The following is a 22,723-nucleotide window of genomic DNA, read 5'->3' as shown; positions in this document are numbered from 1 at the left end:
TGGTATCTAGAATATGAGTGATTTTGTTGGCTAGCCATAGGCTGTACAGAGTACGGAATACTATTAAGCGATGCTCTGAATACTGGGCCCAAAAAGCTTTCACAAGTGGTGTCTTGTTGCAGGTGTTCATAAATTATGGAAATTATGGAAATGATGTGCTAGCAGAAAAATTTGGATTTACGGTGGAGGATAATCCCAATGACCAGGTAAAATGCACAGGTTCTCTGAGCAAGTTTTTGTTTGAATGCTTGCTGTAGGGGAAGCTCTACTTCCATAAGTAGCTTCTTCTGCGTCTATCAAAAAGCTTTTCTACATCCAGTAAGAAGCTCTTGTATGCATTTGAACAATGCTCTGTGGAACTCTCTCACCTTCACTTTTTGTCTTATCAAAAATATATATCCTACTGCATTTTATCCAACCACAAGATTTCAAGGATACAAAGATATAAGTAAGTATTGTGCATATGTTCACCCATATGTCTGCTACTTGGAAGATTATACATGTCAACCACCATTGGGTGCTTTCTCTTGTTTTCAATCCTTCAAGAGAATAGCTAAATAGTCCACTGTTTCCTGTACATGTTTATGGTGGTCTGCCCTTTCACTACCAAAATGTGTGGTATGCACTACTCTTTTGTCAGAAAAGCAATGACACCAAATGCACCACTGTTCAAGCATCTAATGGAATGTAATCAACATCACCCACTAGAAAAAGCCCACCTTGTCAACGGAAAAGGTTGTATGGAGCATTGCCTCATAAGAAAGGTGTAACCTGGTCTTCATGAACGTTAACAAAAAGCTCCTAATTTATTGAGTCCTATGCAGTAGACCACTCTTTGATGTGCTGACTGGCTGCTCTCCAAACCAGTCTCACAAAGGAATGTGAAGTGTTTGACAAGACTCAACAGATATACTCTTCTAATGACTCCTGAAGTGCCCCATGTGATAATGAGGGGTTGTTGTGTACACGATCCACAATCTGAAAGACTACTCATCTACTCAATCTGAGAGTGTTAAAAGTGGGAAAGGGTTATGACTGTTGCCCTCTATGAGAAATTCACGCACCCAGCTCCCATACTTGCTCTAGGAACGCTTCTTCATGAAGGAATAGCTTGTCTTCTTCTGACCTGGCTTTTAGGAAATTTCATTGTGATTTTGTTATGTCTTATGTAGATACGTGCTCTAATAACTTCTTTGTTACGTGCAGAAAGCTTTATTTAGAGTGCTTGTTAGGTGAACTAAACTCCCCGACTTACAGCAGTTGTAATCTCTCGATACAAGATGCTCTCTTGTCCTATGTATGTCCAATCAGGCAAGCCTCAAACAGATCAACACACTTTCCCATGACTTGGAGGAGTGCTGATAATCTTGCAGATAATGTAGGCTATTTGAAGACAATCGACCTCAACAGCTAGCCTTGCTTTTTCATGAAGGAAAGAGGAAGTTGGATAATGGATTCTTCGGGGTCGAGCGAGAGGGCTTTTTTGAAGTCTCCTAGGCTCTTCCATTTGTGTCCAATACTGAGGACAAGCATGAGGGCATATGTGAACTTTACACACAACTTTTGACAAAGTAACAAGGACAAGTGATGCTATTCTTGTATCTTCATATTTGTCATACTTCTGCCATTATTTATGAAATGTGACTTGTTAAACCCAGGGCCATATCTTTGTGTTTCATGAACATGTGTACTTCATGTTTTTACTCCGATCCAAAAGTTCTGTTTTTCAGCCCTTTTTCTTCCGTTTAAATTTTCTTTTAAAGTATTGTCTGCTATACTCTTTTAAAGTTTCTGAACATTATGTAGGTCGAGTTTTGGATGGGATTATCCCAACTGGATGCTCTTTACAACACAAGATTAGAACTTCTTCAATCTCATGGAATGCCAATGGTGCCAAGGTTTAGTGGTCCTGATGATTGTGGAAATTTCTTTCCTATCAGGTAATGCTGTACTAATTATTGGCAACATTCTTTCTCTATTTTTCTGTGTAATTGATATTCAACTAGTATAGGTGACTATGAACTCATTACTATGGTCTATTTTTTATGACAAAGAGAGGTCAAGACTATCAACGGACGAGGCAAAGGAATTCCGCATTCTCTGCGAGCATTAGCGAGGGTTCTGTGTGCTAATTCTGATAAAGGTGTTTTCCAATGACAAATTTCTCTCATGTTGGACTGTTATAAATAAGATACTTAAGAGTGAGCTTTTTTTTTTTTTGGGGGGGGGGGGGGGGGGGGTTGTTCAAATTAGGAGCTCAAGTTGCTCAAGATGTCATGAAGTCTTGAGAAAATCTACTCCATGCGTAGAGAGGAAACCTAGCAAGAGGAAGAAACTGGAGAAGAGGCAGGGGGCATCGGTGAGAATTAGAAAGTATACGGATTTGGGAGTCACTTTCTAGCTAGTATTTATAATTTCTTGTAAGGATTATAGTAATAAGGACTATTAATGAGAATTGTGTGGGAAATTCAACATGCAAGTTTTTAATTCAAAGGCTGTTGTGCATGAGCAAAGATTTGGCAGCACATTTTAATCATCTAAATTTTGCAAGATTGCTGCGTTTACAAAGTCTGCGATGATTACTGTTGTCCCCTCTTGAGGCGCCATCTCTATTTACATGAAGGCTGTTTTTTGGGGCAAAATGCAGCGCTCTAAAATTTTGATGGATGGTTTGAGTGCAAGCTCCTCATAAATAGTAACTTGTGCATAGGGATGTTTTTGGTCTGGTGCATACCCCATCTTTTTCAAATCACACTGGGTGTGGTCTTACAGTGCTGCTTCACAGTTTAAGACACACAGGCCTATCTATTTTGTAGCCAGGTATGCAGGTTTGATAGGGATACAAATGGGCCATTTCTTCTCGGCATCAGTACATGGCAAGAAAGAACATGACAAGGCAAGGGTTGTGGTTAAGAGAGCATTGACTCATGAACAGTTAAAGCCAGTTGTGCTATACTAAAGTGTGCCATTGATGTGGTTGCTTATTGTAGGGCCACCTATCTGAGGGTGTAGATGCTTGCTATGCTTCAAAACAGAGAAACATTGCACATGTTTTTTAGGAGGTCTTGGTAGGAGCGGTGGACAGGGAGGTAAAATGAAATTGTCAACCTACCCCAAACTCTAGGACTTTGCACACCATCCATAGGTATAACCCTCGTGAATCTTTAGGGCTGGCTACTAGACATTTGGCTTGCTTTTGCGATGCCTGCATGCATGGTCGTTGGAATTCTGCCCGTGCTGTCTCCTCCCCCCATCTTGTGCTTCTTCCCCTCCTCTGCCCTCGTCCTCGATGCCTTGCAGGTTATGGGCAAACCACACACCCCTCCCCCCTTTTCTCGCTAGCTCTTGGCTGCCCGTTGTCCTTGTTCATCTTCCTGCCGTGGTGACTAGCAACCTGGTGTCCCCCTTCATTGTCTTCGTTTCGCCTTGCCGTCGACTCAACCCTAGGGTTTCTTCATAGCAGTAGACATAGATGGAGGATTCCGTTCGGCCTCAGAGAGACTCACATGAAGCCCCCTCGCCCGCGCCCTGCAGAACCCACCATCCGACTTGCTCTCTCGCCTACGGAGCAAGCGAGCCTTGCAGCAGAAGAGGAGCGCTTGCAGGCCACCTCAGTTATCAGCAAGATTATGGGCACCCGACCTAGGAGAGGCGACGTGCAATCTCCTCCAGGCCCACCTTTTCTCGGAGGTGGGAAAGATCATCGACGTGGAGTTCCTTGGGCGTGGTTACTACCAGATTGAGTTTGAGACTCTTGAGATGGCGATCAAGGTCATTTTGATGAGCTCCCTGGCCATCCGTGTAGTCAGGGCTCGCTTTCAACAGTGGTGCCATGGTTTTGACCTAGCTTCTGATGTTCTTGTCGAGGAAGCAAATCTACCCATTTCAGTCTGCTTCCTCGGCCTAAGGAAAGAGTACCTCATGCTATTGTCCGGATCGGTTTTGAGATTGGGACCGTCTTGGAGACACCGCACATGACAACTTCAGTAGCTGCCAAGTCAATAGGTATACCTACAATATGCGTTTTGGTTCAAGATACTCACACTCTCCTAAAGGTAGTCCTATTGATAGGGTGAGAGGTGGATGGACTCGTGACCTCTTAACCAATGCTTTATATGCAAACAGATGGGCCACCTTGAGAAGCCCCGTCCTCGCAAGAGGGCATGACCCACGCCTTAGACTTATCCTGCCAAGGCTGGCCAACCCTAGTAGGCAGAGACTCGGGGTGCACAGATTGGCACCTCTTCAGAGATAGGTGCCTAGTCAATTGATGGCTAGTAGCAGGTACATGGCCGTCGTCGTCAAGGATAGGCTCGCCATATAGGTCCCCTGGCAGTCGACCTACGACAGGCCAGCAACATTGAGTTCCTATAGGGAACCGTTTTGACCCTTTACAACATGATGTGCCTGAGGAGATCCCCTCCGCCTGAGCAGCTCTGAAGAGGTGCACAGATTGGCACCTCTTCAGAGACAGGTGCCTAGTCAATTGATGGCTAGTAGCAGGTACATGACCGTCGTCGTCAAGGATAGGCTCGCCATATAGGTCCCCTGGCAGCCGACCTACGACAGGCCAGCAACATTGAGTTCCTATAGGGAACCGTTTTGACCCTTTACAACATGATGTGCCTGAGGAGATCCCCTCCGCCTAAGCCTCGCCGTCGCCAATCCCCCCTCCCGGTCACCCTACCGACTCCACCATTCTTTTCCCTCCTCCCCCTCTCAGCCCTTCCATTTTCCCTACTAGCCCTTCCGCCTTGTCTCGTGGCCCATCTCATACCTTGCCACCCGATCAGGGGATTGGACACTCCTTAGTTGCTTGGCGATCACTTGGTAGTGCTTTTGTCATGAGCCGACTAGCTTGGGAGGGATAGCCTTACCTGAGGACGCCACTTTTTGTGTAGGCTTCCCCTTTTGCGTCAGTCTTGCGCATCCTGACCAATTTTGACCATACCGACGATGGGATTTCTTCGACTGTGACTTTACATGCTTTCTAGGAGACCCATCACCTGACCTTGATGCCGCTTGCTTCAGTGTACATGTTCTTTTTCTGGCAGCCAGAGTTGTAAAGGTCTCAGACACAACGGTTGGTTTCTCTTTTCCGCTTTGTGGTAGAGATCACACGGAGTGGGACATGCATACAATGCTGGATTGGCTCTGTGTCCAGGCTCTTGAGTTCTCTCACCAAACAGGGGACTTGGGAGTGACAAGCTTGATACAGATTGTATGGCTTCTGGCCACGTTCTTTGTGACACCACTTGATGCAGCAGGATGTAGACACATTGAGGTATACTTTTTTGCAAACACCCAGAGTGCGCCTTGCTATGTATACGTACATGAGGATACCTACTGAGGATGTAGCACGTTCATCTTGGGCATGGGTTGGATAAACACTATAGAGATGCCTATCTTGGGGTGTAGATTACTCCCCATCCAAATCGGTCTCGAAGATTGCGTGGTGGCAGCTTCAGTTCTCTCGGGCTAGGTGGACCCCAGTTACTACGTCAAAGGGGTTGACTGAGACAGGAGCTACAAAGGTGCCTTGTGGTGGCGCGATAGATCTACTTATGCTGCGGGAGCATCACCTTTGTGAGAGCCGTATTCGGCGTTGTGGACAGATCGTGCGTGGTTGTTATGAGACATTTTGGTCAACTGCCTTTGGGCTTGGAGGCATTCAGGGAGGTGTATGTATGACTATTGCGGACTCATGGCAGAAGGCCATTGAGGGCAAAGGTATTATTGTGCAAGATAGGGCCCAATGGGTTATTGTGAAGCTTCAAGATAGACTTTTGGGCTTCTTGAACATCTATGTGCCCAATCATGGGAGTGCATGGGCTGAGGTTTGGTCACATATTGTGGAGTCCTTGTCTCATGCAGAGTAGCGGTGCATTGGGGGGGACTTCAACATGCTTGAGAACCCCTTGGATAGGATTGGGAACAACCATGCTATTGTACACAAGGCTGAGTTGGCTCCTTGGGAGCGCCTATGTATGATTTTGAGGATTTCGGATGTATGGCACCATGCATGCTTTGTGCTGCCCTTAGAAAACCTTTCTTTCTCTCTGCGGTCAATCTTGCCAGGATAGATCATTTCGACGCTAGTGACCACATGTGTGACATGGGCAGTTCAGTGTGCATTTTGGTAGGGACTTCCTTTTCAGACTATGCACCAGTGATTCTTACTTTCTCAGATAGGCAGTGGAGTGGCAGTCTCATGCTACACATTCTAGAGAGGATTTTGCTGGACATAGAACTCAAAGAGCAAGTTGTGGCGCTTTGGACAGCGAGTTTGGACACACCAACCGACCTTGCTACTAGAGGAGCCACTGGCCTTGTGAAGCTTAGTCGTTTTTTCCTCCAGGAGTCGGCAACCTGCTTGGTTTGGCCCGAGAGGAGGAGAAGCGGCTATGGTGGGGGCATTGCTTCCTTACAGTGGTTGTAGGACCATCACCCAGGTAGCCCCTGAATGGAGGAGCAGATGCAGCAGGCTCGGTAGGAGTTGATCACCATTGAGGAGCGGTGCCACAGCAAACAAGAGCGGCGCCATGAGTTTGCCTTCCATTGTCAAGTATCTCAGTGGACTCAAGTGGGAGACAGAGTTGCCAGTGAGTTTTTTGAGATGGTGGGTCCTTGTCATGTGCACACCAATGTTTGCCAATTGAGGAGACCAGATGGGGCTATTTCCACAGAGCCAATGATATGCGTGTATGCTACTGACTTTTACCTTGAGTTTCTCTCAGCCGAGCCACAATCAGAGCACAAGGATGCTTGCAGAGAGTAGGTATGGGTGAAGATGCCTTGCATAGTTACTGCAGAGATGCACAAGAGACTTGAGAGCCCACTCCTATCGAGGAGCTTCAAGAGGATTTGAGGGCACTTCCTCGTGGTAGTTACCTAGGGGAGGATGGTTCGACTCCCTCCCATGGGAGGATGGTTTGATCCCCTGCTTCTTCTTTGAGTATTGGGATGTTCTTGGTCGAGACTTATGTAGTGCAAGCAAGCACATTTTGCACACTAGGGAGATGTCAGATAGCATGAGTGAGGGCTTGATTTATCTTATCCCCAAGGAAGAGGACTCTCTAGATGAGATTCGATAGTGGCAACCCATCACCTTTTTCAACTCAGCCTACAAAATTCTAGCGAAGGCTTTGAGTTTGGGGATTCAACCGCTGCTTGAGAGCATCATTCATGAGACACAAACGGGTTTTGTCAAGGAGCCTCGTAGCCTTGACAACATCTTCACCTTTTGGGAGTCAACTCCTCTTGCTCCTCTCCAAGGAGAGGATCTTGTGGTTTTTTGTTAACCCTCACGGCTCACGGACACCCCATCACCTACGATGGACGCGTATTATGTATTTGGTAGAGTCAGGTACCAGGCTTGTCGGTCCAATAGGGAAAGGTAGAGTGATCGCCGATGACAGGCGCACTTTAACTTGGACATTCAAGGGATTAGTTGGTTAAGCATGGGCGCCCAAGTGTGAATGGGGTGAGCTCCTATAAAAGCCAACTAAACCTAATTTTTACTCATTCTCTCATTTGTGCAATTGAAGAGTGCTCTTGCTCCATCTCCATCTTCTTCTTCTTCACCTCCTTGTGTGTGTGTGTGAGAGAGAGAGAGAGAGAGAGGGAGAGTGTGTGTGCGATCGAGCATTACGAAGGCACGACGGCGGCGAAGCGGTTGAGCGCGGCACGACTGCAGCTTCTTCTTCATCGCGGCGAGGAATCCACCACGAAGGCGAGCGTAGAGCGGTGAGTGACACACCCTTTGTTCTCTTGAGCTTGCTAGTTTAGGCTTGTTGTGTGCTTGGAGCCGTTTGTGGCTCGCATACGGTGTATTGGCAAGTCCCTTGCTTCGACAGTGCGGCAAGGAGCGCACATTTTTATTCTCAACTTTGAGAAGGCTTATGACAGAGTTGAGTGGGACTTCTTTGAGGGCACTATGCGCCGGATGGATTAGAGGGGTGTCAGCTCTTTACAGGCATGCGCACAGTCGGGTGCTGCTGGAAGGGGGACCAGGGGAACAATTCATGCTCACACGGCTAGCACGAGAGGGCTGCCCTCTTCCTTTTCCTTTTCTATGCTGAGGCAATGAGTAGATCTGTGACTTCATAGGAGGTTGGTTTGCATGGACTACAATTACCTATTCGGGGAGATGAGCTTTTGGACGTTGAGTTTGCTAATGTCTCAGGCATGTCTTTGGAGGTCCGAGATGCCAATATGCACATGGGTGAGCAGTCTCTTGCGGTGTTCTGTTGCGCGTCAAGAGCATTGATCAATTGGCGGAAGACATTGGCTTTCTGGGTTGGTAGTGCTCCCACACCTGATTGGTTGCATGGAGAGGGCTTTAGGTGGATTCCCCTGGGGACACCAATTCGATACTTGGGTTGTGAGGTTGGTCTGGATTTGTCACCAAAACAACAGATTGCTTCTCTCCTCCTATCATCAAGAGGGAACTGCTTCACTGGAGCTTCACATGGCTTTCTCTTGCTGGCAAGGTTGTAGTGGCCAATCAAGTGCTTCTGGCTACTATGTGATACATCACGTCTTGCTGGATTTTCTCGAGTTCTTACATCAGCCAATTGGAGAGGTTGATCAAGAATTTTCTATGGGAAAAATTTCTTGGCAGGTCATCACCCTACCTTGCTCTCAGGGAGGGTTGGGACTCATCGATCCAGCATGACAGAGTAGAGCTATCACGAGGGTGTGACAACCACTAACTTTATTTGTTGGATTCCTTCCCTTGATTTTTATTTAATTTTTGGGACTCTCTTTTTGAAATTACAAATGCCCGGACATTGCATGGCTAGTGTAAAACGACCATTGACCGAGAGTTTGACCTGCAAGAGTCAAGGCCAGACAGCCACAAGATGGTTGGGCTAATCGGCATTGGAATCTGGCTAGTAAAGAAGTGGCTAGGCTTAGTTAAAGTCATTTAGGCCCCTCAAGAGGACTTAATAAGTTGGTGGGTACTAGGAAATAAACCAAAAGGAGCAAACTGGACACATGGCAATAGGAAAGCAACCTGCAAGTCAACTCACACATCCAGAAAGCTCATTCCAAGAGGGGGTGCCCAAAAATAGAGTGGGGCCTGATTTTCATTCATTGTGCTATACAGTGTGTGTGTGTGTGTGTGTGTGTGTGTGTGTGAGTAGTGGGTGCAGGTGATCTCAGCTTTAATGGAAAGCTTTCCTTCCCCCTTGTCTCATGTAGCGCAATGATTTGCTCTCGTGCATCTCTCTCTACCCTTTACACATATGTAATGCACCACTAGTTGGGCTTCTCAGATGACCATGTATAGTTCTATGGATTTAAAGAGTGTGTGTTAAGGCAAGAGCCTTTTGTACAGGAACTGGATTAGCTAAAATTGCTAATCCCTCACAGGTACGCACAATTCCATCGCGAAGAATTGCAAAAACAGAGAGTTTTCTCGCGTGAAAACTAGTCCAATTCAAAGGGGAATTGTCCCATTGTGTGCGGGAGCTTCTGAGACATGCATAGACGTGTTTTCTCCACTCAAAATGATGCAAAACAGGGAATTACAGCTTGTTGTGTTTATTTGCAGGTTTAGGGTTTCACACCTAAACTGCAAGATAACACCAAGGGAGCCTTGAGGAAGCCTTGGGTGCTTATACAGGACAATTTATAGAGATTTTTCGCGAAGAATCTTGCCTAAATCAAAGGGCAAATAACCCTACAGGTGCGGGAGCTCGAGGGCTACCCACAAGAGTAATCAGCACGCGAATCGAAGCGCAAAACAGAGAATTACAGGTTGCTGTAATTTTTTGCAGGTTTAGGATTTTGGCCTGTTTTGACGCCTACAGAGCCTAGGAGCTTTGGGGAAGCTAGGGAATCACCGAGCAGGTGTTTTGGTGCCAATTAGAGGCCAAAAACAAAGAATTAAGTGTGTTGTACTTTCTCGCCAGGTTTGTAAAGTGCTCTAAAGTGCATGGGAAATCACTGTTTGCTTGGGATCTTGTCCGTAGAGACTTGTGCTGGGAATTTCAGCCTGATAAAAGTGGGACAGCTTGTAGAAGTTTACAGGGTTTTCTCAAGTGCAATGAGAATAAAGAAATACTGAAAGGGGCGCCAATTTTTGGGGCCAACTCAGTGTCATTGTCTACTTGGGAGCGCTCTAGCTACCAAGTGGTGAATTCCAATTACAGGTTTATTTGTGAAGTTACTTCGTGTCGTAAAGTATAGGGAAAGTTAGACGATTTAATGTGGTGAAAGCCAAAGTTTATCGCCCTTTAGTTAAGCTACAGGCTAGTTTCAAGAGCCGTGCTTGGGAAGCTCATTGTCAGAGGTCTCTTGCCAAGGGAGGAGCCTTGGAAGGAACCGTTGCTTTATCGGATTTTTACCCGGGTTCCACAAACGGCGGGCCCAAGGAGCTCCTCCACCCACTGGATCTTCATAGAGTTACGCAAATTGGGGTTGAGCAAGAGACGGGAGGATTGTTTTTCTTTGAGCCTGCTTTTGTCTTGGGAGCAGCTGCGGAGAGGCCTTGAGCCGCACCAGCCCATGTGCATTGAGGAATGCTTGAGGCAGCCAATCACATGGAACCATCTGGTCAGCACACAGCGAGGCCACATGGTTGGTAGCCGACCTCATGTGTCTCTTGGGGTCCTATGGTAGTGAGTCCAGCCCACACTTTTGGGGATTGGTTGTAGTTTATAGCACTTGATTAGGAGCTTTAGAGTCTTCGGATGCGAGACATGAGGGGGTGCAGAGCATGTGTCAGGATATTGTAGAGGCTATACGAGCGGAGTGGCACACTCCTCTTGAGCCGGCGGCTCCCTTCTAGATGGGGGCTTTCACTCGACTGGAGGTACTCATTGTAGTTAGGGCTAATAGTTAGGGCTTGTACACACACAAGCTTCGGCATTGCAACTAGGGCTAACAGGTAGGGCTTGTACACACACACGCTTCCACATGTTTTTTGAAGTTCAGAGAGAGGGTCACCTTCACTGTGTCACTACCGAGGCACCCAAGGTGGCAGAGTGTTACTTCCAACACATTCGAGTCGTGGGAATTAGTGGGAGGACTTGTGTGATAGTTCGTGACGCGCCAACTCTTGAGATAGGATATTGGAGGTTTAGGGCCTAGGAGAGCCGGCCTCTGGTGCAAGTGAAGTGGGACTCGCGGGATTGGATTTGGTGGGATCCCTTTACTCCGGTCGATCACCTAAGGACCCCTTTTTCTAGTACATAGCATTTCTGGAACGTCACATACTAAAAGCGTGGAGAGAGGCTCGCCCTTCTGCAACGGATCATTGGCAGGAGGAGGGTCCCACATTAGAGTTCTTGACATACTTTTGGGGGCGCGTGTGGGACAACATACAATCGAGGACAGTCACCATGTTCGAGTGGCTAGTCACCCATCGAGCTACTATAGTTGGGAGTTGGTTGGTGCATAATGGCCACTCAGTAACCTGTGCCGCCTATGACCGTCCACTTGAGACACGGTGCCACTGTCTGTGGGATTGCCCCATGGCACAATAGGTTTGGTTTTGGATTCTTTGGCTGATGCTTGCACTTTCGACAATTAGCCAATACGCTTGGGGCGTTGTAGCCTAGTCCACCTTCACAGGCTCAACATTTCATTTTGAGATGGTTTCAGTTAGCAAGATGATTGTGATACAAGGGGGCCGGCCTACACTCGAGCCCGCCATAGAGCAAGAGTGGAGCAGAGATAAAGAGTGTTGTTTGGAGCTCATCTGCTGCTTGACACTCTGGTTCATCAGGAGAGCCCGATGCTTTCTCATCTTCGAGGCTCGACCTGTCCCACCGGCAGAGACTGTACATGACATTGTGGCTGGAGTGGATCCAGATTCCATACACTCAGAGGACAGTTTGAGAGGCTTTAGGGAAGCTCCGGCCGCATGCGGGGGTGTCGCGAGGCCTTCCTACGTCTTTGGCGTCGAGGGCCCTTCGTCACCATGGTGCAAGGGGGGCCTAGACGGTACTATTGCCCACCGGTGTGGTTGTTTCCTCCTTCCATATCCTGATTTAGTTGTCATTGTACATTCTTTCGTTTCATTGGGAGAGTCTCCCCACATTTTGATGTAACCCTCTCTCGTAGGGGCAGTTTGTAGCCCAGTCGAGAGTGCAATTTGTAGCCCAGTTGAGCAGTTTTCTTAACTAATGGAAGGATCTTAAAAAAAAGTACACTTCTATCGTGTCAAATGTCTTGTAGAGAAGCAAGAGGCTAAAGACAATTACGTGGATGAATGGGAAAATAACATTCCCAAAGGTGCATATGTCATCAAGGGTTTGTATTACAAGCAAAGATATGCATATCCTTTTTTATCTTGTTACGAGTGCCCCCCCTCTTCATGTACTATCGTATTTTGTGCGTTGTATAAAGACACCTATGGAGCATATCCCGACAAGAAGAAACCTCTATTGTGTCACTCTAGAGATCAATGAGGCTATCTATAATAGCACGCCATTTGAAGTATAACCTATCCTTAATTCTTCAACACACTGAACAAGAGAGTAAATCTGATTTCTTGAAGTATGTGTATGTACTCTTTGCTTCCCTCTCTTCCTCCTACCCCTTCCTAGTAAGCATAGACATCTGGCAAAGGTATATCATAACTAGCATACAGATGTTTGCTAGTGTAGGCAAGTGTGAGTGACTAGTATATTCTAGTCAGATACACGCATATGTGAACTAGCAGACACATGTATGCTAACTAGCATATGCTTGTATGCTAGTTAGCATACAAGTGTGAGTGACCAATATATACTAACTAGCATATTGATGTATGCTAATTAAATGTAGCCGCATGTTAAGTGCAAACATATGTATCTTAGGTAGAATGAAGATGTACATTAACTAGCATACAGATGCATGCTAACTAGCATACATGTGGGTGCTAACTAACTTCCAGTTTCAAGACATTTGTCGTCTGCGCGCTTCGTGAATTTTGTACTTGTATTATAGACATTGTGTATACATAGTAACTTATATGTTCAACAAAAAATACAGGGCCTTTGAAGGCCGGCCAAGAGGGGACATTAAGTAGAGCAAGAGGGGGCTTTGAGCTAGGCAAGAGGGGATACAGAGGTAGGCGAGTCCAGAGCACAATAAGTTGTATTTTTAGCAAATAATAGAGGGCCTCAAAGGCTGGGCAAGAGGGGATACAAAGGTAGGCCAGTTCAGAGCAGAGTCTAATTTCTCTTGGTTGAAACTGAAACACTGAGAGGCTCCCTCATCGTCCAGGGGGGTATGCATCGTGTTTAGCCAATCATATTGTGGGCGGTCAGGTGCAAGCAACTATCGCCAAGTCCAGTTCGCAATTTTATAGATGAGGAACCGAATGACTCCATCACTTTCGTGCCTTCTACAGTGGGATTGAGACAAAAGCTGCTCAACAAATCTTTTCCAACACTCTTTGGCAACTCTCCACAGTAGGATGGAAAGGGCTGTAGGACAAACAAACATCGGCTAGCCATGATCATAGGGCATCTCTTTCATTCTCTCTGTATGTTGTGGAATCTCGTCACTTGCCCTGAAATGTGCCAGTAGCACTCCATTGAGGTCAAGTATCAATACCCTTGCAACACTCTCTAGGGGAGGAGGAGCTTTAAATCAGGCTCGTCAATTGACAAGGGCGGTGGCATGCGGTCAACGTCGATTTCCTCTACTCGGAGGAGTGTAGGTTTGGAGCGAGCTTTGCGAGTGAGCTGTGGAGCGAGATTTCACCCCCTCCCCCCAAAAGAATTTAATTAGTTTAATTCTCTCTCTCTCTCTCTCTCTCTCTCTCTCTCTCTCTCTCTCTCTCTCTCTCTCTTTCTCTCTCTCTCTCTCTCTCTCTCTCTCTCTCTCTCTCTCTCTCTGTGGCAGGTCTGGCTTAGCGCAAGCAGGTCTGGCAGGCTGCTGTCTGAGCGCGAGCAGGTCCGCTATGCTCTCTCTCTCTCTCTGGCGGGCTGCTGTTTGAGCGCGAGGGTCTCTCTGCAGCGAGGAGGACAGGTCTCTCTCTCTCTCATGATGCTGCCTTGTACTCGTGCTGCGCGCAGGTGGTCCTAGCAATTGCAACAGACGCAGCAGACAACACGCAGCATATCAGGTTGCTCTCTCTCTCTCTCTCTCTCTCTCTCTCTCTCTCTCTCTCTCTCTCTCTCTCTCTCTCTCTCTCTCTCTCTCTCTCTCTCTCTCTCTCTCTCTCGCGCGCGCGCGCGCTCGCTCTCTCTCTTTCTCTCTCTGCATGCGGGGAAATACAGGTCGTCTCGAAGGGGTTGTTCCTTCAGGCGCAGCAGGCAGCTGCACAGGCTGCGGGCTATCCCACACTGGGAGCCGAGCGTCATACTGTTGCATCAGTTACGGGCCGCCCTGAGGGGCTACTTATTGAACTCACAGCAGGGGGCTTTGTTCCGAACGCACAGCAGGGGCTTTGTTGCCATTGGTTATCCCACCAAGGGGCTACAGGTCCTATCGTTAACAACAGGCCAGAGGGGCAACGAGGGCCTGTCCCCTGTTTTCATTGGCGCCCGTATTGGTCAGTACTTCTACGTAAACACAGAAAGGGGGCAGCAGATCAGATATTCGCAGGGAGCTCCAAGGAGCTCGGGCAGACTGTTTACTGCTTGCCGCGGGCTGACCTAGCAGGGGGCCGCGTGCTGTCACTGTACCACAGGCAGCAAGACTTTCCATCTGCGGAGGTAGCTTGCCATTTGGTATTATTGACAAGTGCAGGTTACGTGAGCATAACAGCAAGGGGCTGAGCCTCTAGATCTTTGGCTGGTCTGGTAGAGCGCCCGCAGTGGGGGTGGTTGTGTATTTAACCGCATCGGGTTGTAGGTGTTCCATTGCCGCCTGGTCTCTCAGCTGTGTGTTTAGTGTGGCCGTCTTGTGATGGAGGTCATGAGCGCAAACCCAACACTTCCCGAGAGCTCTAGCCCCTCCCACTTAAGTGGTTTGCATGCAATGGCATCACCAGCAATGAAGAAATCAACTTTTATGACTACAAGCAAGAGGTTAGCAAGCATGGAAAAGGAGATGAAGGCGTACAAGACAAAGATGGAGAAGGTAGTCGGTCTCTCAGTTGTGTGTTTAGTGTGGCCGTCTTGTGATGGAGGTCATGAGCGCAAACCCAACACTTCCCGAGAGCTCTAGCCCCTCCCACTTAAGTGGTTTGCATGCAATGGCATCACCAGCAATGAAGAAATCAACTTTTATGACTACAAGCAAGAGGTTAGCAAGCATGGAAAAGGAGATGAAGGCGTACAAGACAAAGATGGAGAAGGTAGTCTTTCTTCAGTGGAAAATCAGCAAGGCCGAGCTTCGAACTGTGGAGAAAATGGAGCATCGGGCGGAAATTGAAGACCTCAAGAATCAGATTTCAGCCCTTAAGAGAGACCTAGCCGAGGCAAGAGCCAGTGGTGGACTAGAAGAGGGAGAAATCCAACCCTCAGTGATAGAAGAACTTAAGGTAATCAAAGAGCGAATGCAAGCCATTAAGGAAGAGGAGAAAAATCAGGAAGCAAAAACGTCTTCATGGACAGATATGATTACCAAAACCCATAAGAAGGTGGAGGAAGCGGAGAAGTGGATTTCGGTCGCAAAGAAGGGCAAAGGCAAGGAGGTATCAATCCCCACTCCCACCATCATCAACATGACACTTGAGGAGGAACAACGAAGATGTATGAGGGCCTTGCATGTGAGGGTTACTGGCCTCAACGATCGGGACAAAATTGATGAGGAAGTACAGGAGCTCGTGGTACTAATGGGGATGCAAAAAGCGACACACACAAGAGCATGGAGAGTTGGTAAGAAAAGTGGAGGCACGGGGGAAACATTGAGAGGAAGAGCTCTCATACTGCGCTTCCCCTCTATTGAGGAGAAGAAGGAATTTTTGAGAAGGAGGCCCACTTTCAAAAAGACTGGTATCTTCCTTGGTGACGATCTCACCCTCTCACAACTTGCCCACATGCAGAAAGTCATGCCAGAGATTAGGGCCGCAAGAGAAAAAGGGAAGACAGCTTTTTACAGAGAAGGAAGAGTGGTCATTATGGAGAGACGCCCTACATGACGGTACGAGACCCATGGGACCACACTCAGGATGGCGGTTTGGAACTGTAATGGTTCGTATAGACTTGAGATGTGGGGGCCTTTGAGGACAGCTTCAGAGATAGAGACATTGTTTTCTACTCAGAGACTCATCAGGCTCCAGGACAGTTTATGCCGCATATACCAGGATACAGATGGGAGACAGCTTGTCGGACATGCACCAGATGTGAGCATGGGACTAGAGGATCAGGAGGTGTAGCAGTTCTTTTCAGAGAGGAGCTCCAGCCACTACTGCACATAGTTCAGAGAGATGATCAGGCCAGATACATGTGGGTGAGGTTGAGGGCAGAGACTGGGCGTTTCTTGTACATCGCCATATGCTATTTTTCTCCCAGCACTTTAGTGTATGCTTCACCCAGAGGACAATCTCCTTACTCTGTACTTGATGATGATATTTGGGAGTTCTCCAGGGATGGAGACATCATACTATTGGGGGATTTCAATGCCCGTATAGGCAGTTCACAGACGGTTTTCTATGACACCTCAGAGGAGATGCTCAGAGAGCTAGAACCAGAGGAGATGGGGCTTGAGAGATGATCACACGACAGAGAGCATATAGAGTATGGGAGATACCTCAAGGAGATGAGGACTACTCAGAGTTTAGCCATACTGAATGGCTTACCGACATTCCCATCATCTACAGGGTTTACGTGTTTTCCACATAGACATGGGGCCAGTACTATAGACTATGTTCTGACACATCCGAGCTTTATCTCTCACATTGAGGATTTTACAATGGGGCCCAGGCCTGTTGGGATAGCAGTAGATCATGCACTTTTGACATTATCGGTCTCCTTTGAGTACAATACATCTCAGGCCTCACGAGGTGGTAGACATCCACGTTATACTTTTACACCAGAGACTGACTCAGTCTATGTAGAGGAGATACGTAGACTTTTATGTACATCAGAGCTAGTATACATAGTGGAGGAGATCACATCTATGCTGAAAGGGACGTTACATGGGGCAGCGACAGAGGCATACCCACACACTCAGCCTGGTCAGAGACGTCGATCTGGCAACATGCCTCAGAATAGCTGGCATGATGAGGAGTGTCGACAGAGAAGAGCTCAGATTTAGCGGGAGCTTGCATTGGGAGTGATCACCTATAGACAGTCTCGTATTGCTACACGACGACTAGTACGACGGAAGAAGCGAGCTTTCTTGGTCCCAGATGGAGCAGGATTTATATCAGCTCTTCCTTAGTAGAGATTCAGGAGAGGCTTGGCGTCTATTCCATGAGCAGTTTCCCCCACCAATGATTACTTCTACGGAGATATGGGGGCAGTATGCAACATCATTATACATTGTACCTGGACAGCCACCACTACCAGACCCACCATAGCCATGTCCGGCTACGAGCACCTTCTTTACCGCGGAGATGGTAAGGGAGGCCATTGACAGGATGAAGACCAAATGAGCACAGGATCATGATGGTTTGGTAGCAGAGCACATTATACATGCTGGGGACTTGTTGGCAGAGATGCTTGTACGGTTGTTCAACCGTGTCATGTGCGAGGGCTTTCCAGAGTCTTGGAGATTGTCTACTATTGTACCTATCTTCAAGACAGGAGACCCCACAGTGTCGGGGAATTACCGTACTATCATGGTAGGACACACATTGGCACGATTGTATGCATCCATCCTTGAGCATAGGCTGAGCAGTTGGGCAGAGATTATGGACATACGGGCACCTGGACAGGCTGGTTTCAGGAGGGGTTTCTCAACACTAGGTCATGTCTTCACACTCAGAGCTATCATTGAGGAGGGTCGATCACATGGTAAACGCATATATTGCAGTTTTGTGGACTTCCGCAAAGCTTTTGACACAGTACCGAGGGCCAAATTGATGCGCCGACTTATGGAATTGGGGGTACCCACGGAACTGATATGGGGGATTATGGCATTGTACAGTTCAGTGATGGGTCATGTACGCACACCAGAGGGGATATCTAACATAGTTCACTCCACTATCGGAGTGAAACAGGGATGCCCATTGTCCTCTACTTTATTTGGTATGTATGTTGATGAGGTCTCTGATTATGTTGACAAAGGAGGAGATAGAGGTGCTCAACTTGCAGAGACATGGATCCCTCTTTTATTGTATGCTAACGATATCGTGTTGATATCAGACTCACTAGAGGGTATGTAGAGACATTTGGACGCATTGCATAGTTTTGCAGGGGATAGTGGATTGTCTGTCAACCTTAGTAAAACCAAGGTCATGGTATTTAATACCACGCCATAGTGGGTCAGGAGATCAGCACCTACATTCACATATGGTCAGGACAGTATAGAGTACACTGATGCATATCTTGGGGTGGTCTTTAGCGGACCGAGGTTCACACTGAAAGTAGTAGCAAACACTAGATTGACTCGTGCATATGCAGCCCTAGGCGGTTTAGAGAGGATTTGTTCGTAGGTTCAGTTCCAAGAACCTCGAACAAAGCTCTGGCTCTTCGACACTTTGGTTGCTTCAGTTATCCACCACGGGGTTCATGTTTGGGGACCATCTTTTGACAGTGCTGGATGGAGTAATATGGAGAGGCCCTTGGTATCTATGATTTCTAGGTTGATTAGAGCCAAGACCTCAGTTCCACATGACATCATACGAGCGGAGCTGGCTGCCCCACCTATGGAGATTGAGGCACTTACTAGATCAGTATCATTTGTACACAGCTTATGGGACACCACCAGGGATAGATATGCTAGGCTTGCTCTTGAGTCATCCAGACAGCTGGCATTACAGGGAGATACATCATGTTGGTATGAACAGATGAGCTCATGGTTTCAGAGGCATGGTTTCAACATGGACAGGCTATCCCCTTACCAGTATTCTCTTGATGCACCATCTTTGGCTCTTACACGGATGGAGATTATTAGACTCATTCGGCAGGATCTTATCCCATAGTAACAGGGAATGGCCATTTTCAGGTCCCCGTTCCCATCCCAATTTCCCGTTCCGAATCCCCGTTCCGTGTTTCAAACGTGAGTACGCGAAACAAGGAATGGCATTTCATGCATGTTGCCGTTCCCCGTTCCCCGTTCCAAATTCCCGTTCCTGGTAACTATGTCTTATCCAGCTTGATACCAGGAGGACATGGTAGAGCCATCATGGGAGTTGGGTACGAAGAGGGCTTTCTATAGAGAGCATCTTCTCCAACTCATGACAGACGGATTTGTCACACGGCCCAACTAATGGACACACATCTATCTCATGGGTTACGATGTGCCATAGGCCGGATACGCACATCTTCACACCAGCTTGGGATTGAGACAGGTAGATACAGAGGCATACCAGCAGACAGGAGGATATGTCAGTTATGCCATGCAAAGCCAAAGACAGAGTTTCACTTCATATGTCACTGCATAGTCTACTATGATATTCGGGGACGCTTTCACTGTTTATTCAGAGATGGTTTTGACTCGTTAGATAGAGTCATGAAATATCAGGATCAGAGATGTCTCGGATTATTTCTACTTGAGATACAGAGACATAGAGACTCACTATTGAGAGTACATAGACAGAGACAGTCCCAGAGACGCATCTCAGATTTCTTCAGTCCGAGTACCACAGAGGCAGAGGGGCCACCACCACCATAGAGCTTGGTTCCCACCCATACACACCAGCGGTACTCTCATTGACTGAGCTGTAGAGCTGGGGAGATCGAGACGACCAAGACTGAGGAGGGGAGCCACGCAACACCGACGGAGATTGCGACAGAGGATCCACAAGAGTCTAGCACGACACCCAGAGTGTCGATCAGAATAGGCTTCATGCTACTGCTATATTGTATCATGGTTACACTTATCCCCACTTTGTACCTTTGTGGCATTATACCATTGATCAGCTTACCAGCCACCCATAGGAGTCAGTAGCACTCCTATCTCAGTTTCGAGTTTGTAGTTTTCTTTGTTTGTACCAGACTTGGTACCAGACTCACCATTGTAATCAGTGGTCTCATAGGTCATTTTGGCCTTTTGTAGACGTCAATATATCATTTCATTTCATCTCTCTCTCTCTCTCTCTCTCTCTCTCTCTCTCTCTCTCTCTCTCTCGCGCGCGCGCCAAAATTGCATTAGTATACCTAGGTATCAGTAAATAGGGACAAAGAGTCTATGAAACTTGTTTGTATCTATGAAGCTCTCAAAATTCATTTGTCATCTCAAGCAAAAAACAATTTTGCACTACATTGTAAGAACCAATTTATGTGCATGTTGCCTGCTCTTCGGATAGTCATGCCCTAAGAGCTCCTTGTATATTACCACTACTTAATAATCTTTAACTCTTGTGGCACCAAGACACAAAAAAGAAAAGAGGCCGCAACTGGTGGCCTTAAAATTTTAACCATCATTGATTCATTGCTAAAAACTTGGTCCTAGACTCGTCTTTATTACTGCTGATTGTGCAGAGCTTATTGATATGGCAAAGCAAGCTTCACAGCTAGATGGACGCCTAGCAAGACAACCTTTCAAAGACGTTCGAAAGGAATTGGAAGCCATGATGCTTCTTCTCACTCGGCTTGATTCTCTCATTCAGGATCATGTGGGTGCAATCTCGGTAAGCATGATTCTCCAGCTCAGAAGCAGCATTAGTAGCAAACATGCATCTCATGAAGCCATGAAAATCCTTAATCTACTACTGCTTGCATCAAGGCCTCATGTAGGAGAAGACTTCTTTGTGTCTTGCATTGTAAGCATCGTGGGTAACTCATATCGATGAGAGCAACCTTCTGGTCAGCAAAAATGTGCCATCAAGATCAGGGTACCCTAGGTTTGACTAGTACACCCAAGAAAACCATGGAAAACTGTGTCTGAAGCTCAGGGGGGTCCTCTATATAATCACGTCAATATACCACGTGAATTCAGCAAAAGGGGTTTTGTAATTCTAAAAATTGAGGCAATTTAACATACATACATTAACAAGAATGGTTTTTTAAATCCATTTTGGAACCTGTTAATTTATCAAAACAGAGGGGTCGAACTATTCACATCAACATTTTCACAGAGGGGTTTTTTAACTACCCTGTGAACACACGGGGATTCTTAATATTGGACCCACCAAGGTCTGAAGCCCTACAATGTTTGGGGCAGTGCACAATTTTAGGGTTTAGTGTGTAGGGTTCTTTGGATCTTATTGTCTTGGTAGATATTGTGATGAAGAACACAAGTCATTTTGTACCGAATCAATGTTGTCCAAGAACGAGGGTTTGCAACAACTGAAACAAGTGAGGGAAGAATGTGCAAAGTTGCCACATGAGCTGTCTATTTTTTGGTGTTACGTTCTTCCAAGTTGATGAAGCCATTGGTAATGTCTCGTGAACATTATTCTGAGGGCTCTTTGTTCTCAAACTTTGCATTGAAATAGTTACAACCTTTGTTGAGGTTTGTTGAGTCCGTCTTCTAGCGCAGGCCTTGGAGGTGGCTTCCTTCTTCAATGTCAACCAGGGGTCAGTGCTCTGCACTCGTAGAAAAATGGCATTGGATATCTTGAATGGAGAAGTTCGTATTCTGTGCTCTGCTACTAATTGGTTGAAGAACCATTGCACAGCTCTCAAATCTCTCCTCTGATCCTTCGAAGCCTTAGTCAAAATTCATTTAGTTTTTGGCTTTCTAAACAAGCCTTAGAGGAGAAGAGAGTTAGGTGGACATTCAAAATTTCGTTATTTCCTACTCTGACTAGACCATTCTTTTCATGTGAACAATTTAAAGCTTCTTTCGGTTTTTGTTTGTCAATGGATCCTTTCATTTCACAGCCTTACATAGGTACATGACTTGATTTCCCTTTTAATGTTTTAGAATGCCAACGTGAATTTTCACCTTGTTTTCAAGGATTTTATGACTTTTTGAGAAAAAAATGGGGCAAAATTTGCTTGACAGCAAGTAACACTAACTGGGATCTTTCGTAGCCTAGAAAAAGTAAAGTTCAGTTTTTTGAAAACATTGGATGAAACCGCAAGTGACTTTGTAGAAGAGCTTTAGAGTTGATGGGCAGAAAAAAAAATTCTTATGTGATGCAAATAATATTCTCACTCAAAATGCCACTTCATGATTTATGAAATGAAGCTTTTTGCTTTGAAGAATAGACAAGTATGCTAATTACCATTGGATAGTCAAGCAGCCTAGAAAATGTTATCAAAGTTTAAATTTTATGTGTCAATTGTATGAGAGTCAGAAAACAGGTGTGTAGAGATAAGTGTGTGGTTAATAATCTTAAAAAGGAGGGGTGGATCTCCATTATGAGGAAACACATGACCAAAAGGAACAAAAGTGTTACTTGAAATAGAGGTAGTGATAGCATCTCACAAAAGAAGCCTATTTTGTGAAGTGTGCCTAGATACCCCTTATCAAAATTGGTCAGAAGAGCAACTTCTATGGACAGTCTTTTTTAAAATTCTAAATTAGATGAGGGGAGTTTTGCCCAAGTTACTGAAGCAGCTCTATAAATGAGAAAGACTTCTTCCTTCGTATAGAGATAGTAGGTCTTGAGCTCAAGACTCGTTAGAGCCTAATGCACAGTGGTGTACGAAGTGAGGCTTTTGTGCATGGATCTCTCTCTCAGTCATAGACATAGACAGTACTGTTATGTACTTACGTTCACTCTAGGTCCCTTTCCCTCATCATTGGGGATTATATCATTATTGATCTATGTTCT

The 22,723-nt window shown here is 46.4% G+C and overlaps 1 protein-coding gene across 5 annotated transcripts in view; it reads left to right on the top strand.

The window, feature by feature from the left end:
• LOC147435992 (SET domain-containing protein) overlaps window positions 1-21,961 on the top strand; it is a 131,116-nt gene extending 109,155 nt beyond the window's left edge. For 4 of the 5 annotated variants that reach the window (XM_086488898.1, XM_086488899.1, XM_086488896.1 and 1 more), the window contains 4 exons: window positions 123-206; window positions 1,807-1,940; window positions 2,055-2,143; window positions 20,481-21,472. In XM_086488898.1, coding sequence (XP_086345024.1) covers window positions 123-206; window positions 1,807-1,940; window positions 2,055-2,143; window positions 20,481-20,791 — 618 coding nt within the window. In that variant the 3' untranslated portion in view covers window positions 20,792-21,472. The other variant, XM_086488897.1, reaches the window with a different exon arrangement.
• The last annotated feature ends 762 nt before the right edge of the window (window positions 21,962-22,723 follow it).

Source organism: Adiantum capillus-veneris, chromosome 18 (genome assembly GCF_014529385.1).
Source record: "Adiantum capillus-veneris isolate H3 chromosome 18, ASM1452938v2, whole genome shotgun sequence".
In the NCBI taxonomy this organism is placed as follows: domain Eukaryota; kingdom Viridiplantae; phylum Streptophyta; class Polypodiopsida; order Polypodiales; family Pteridaceae; genus Adiantum; species Adiantum capillus-veneris.
The sequence above is the reverse complement of the archived record's forward strand: the minus strand, read 5'-3'. Positions and strand labels throughout refer to the sequence as shown.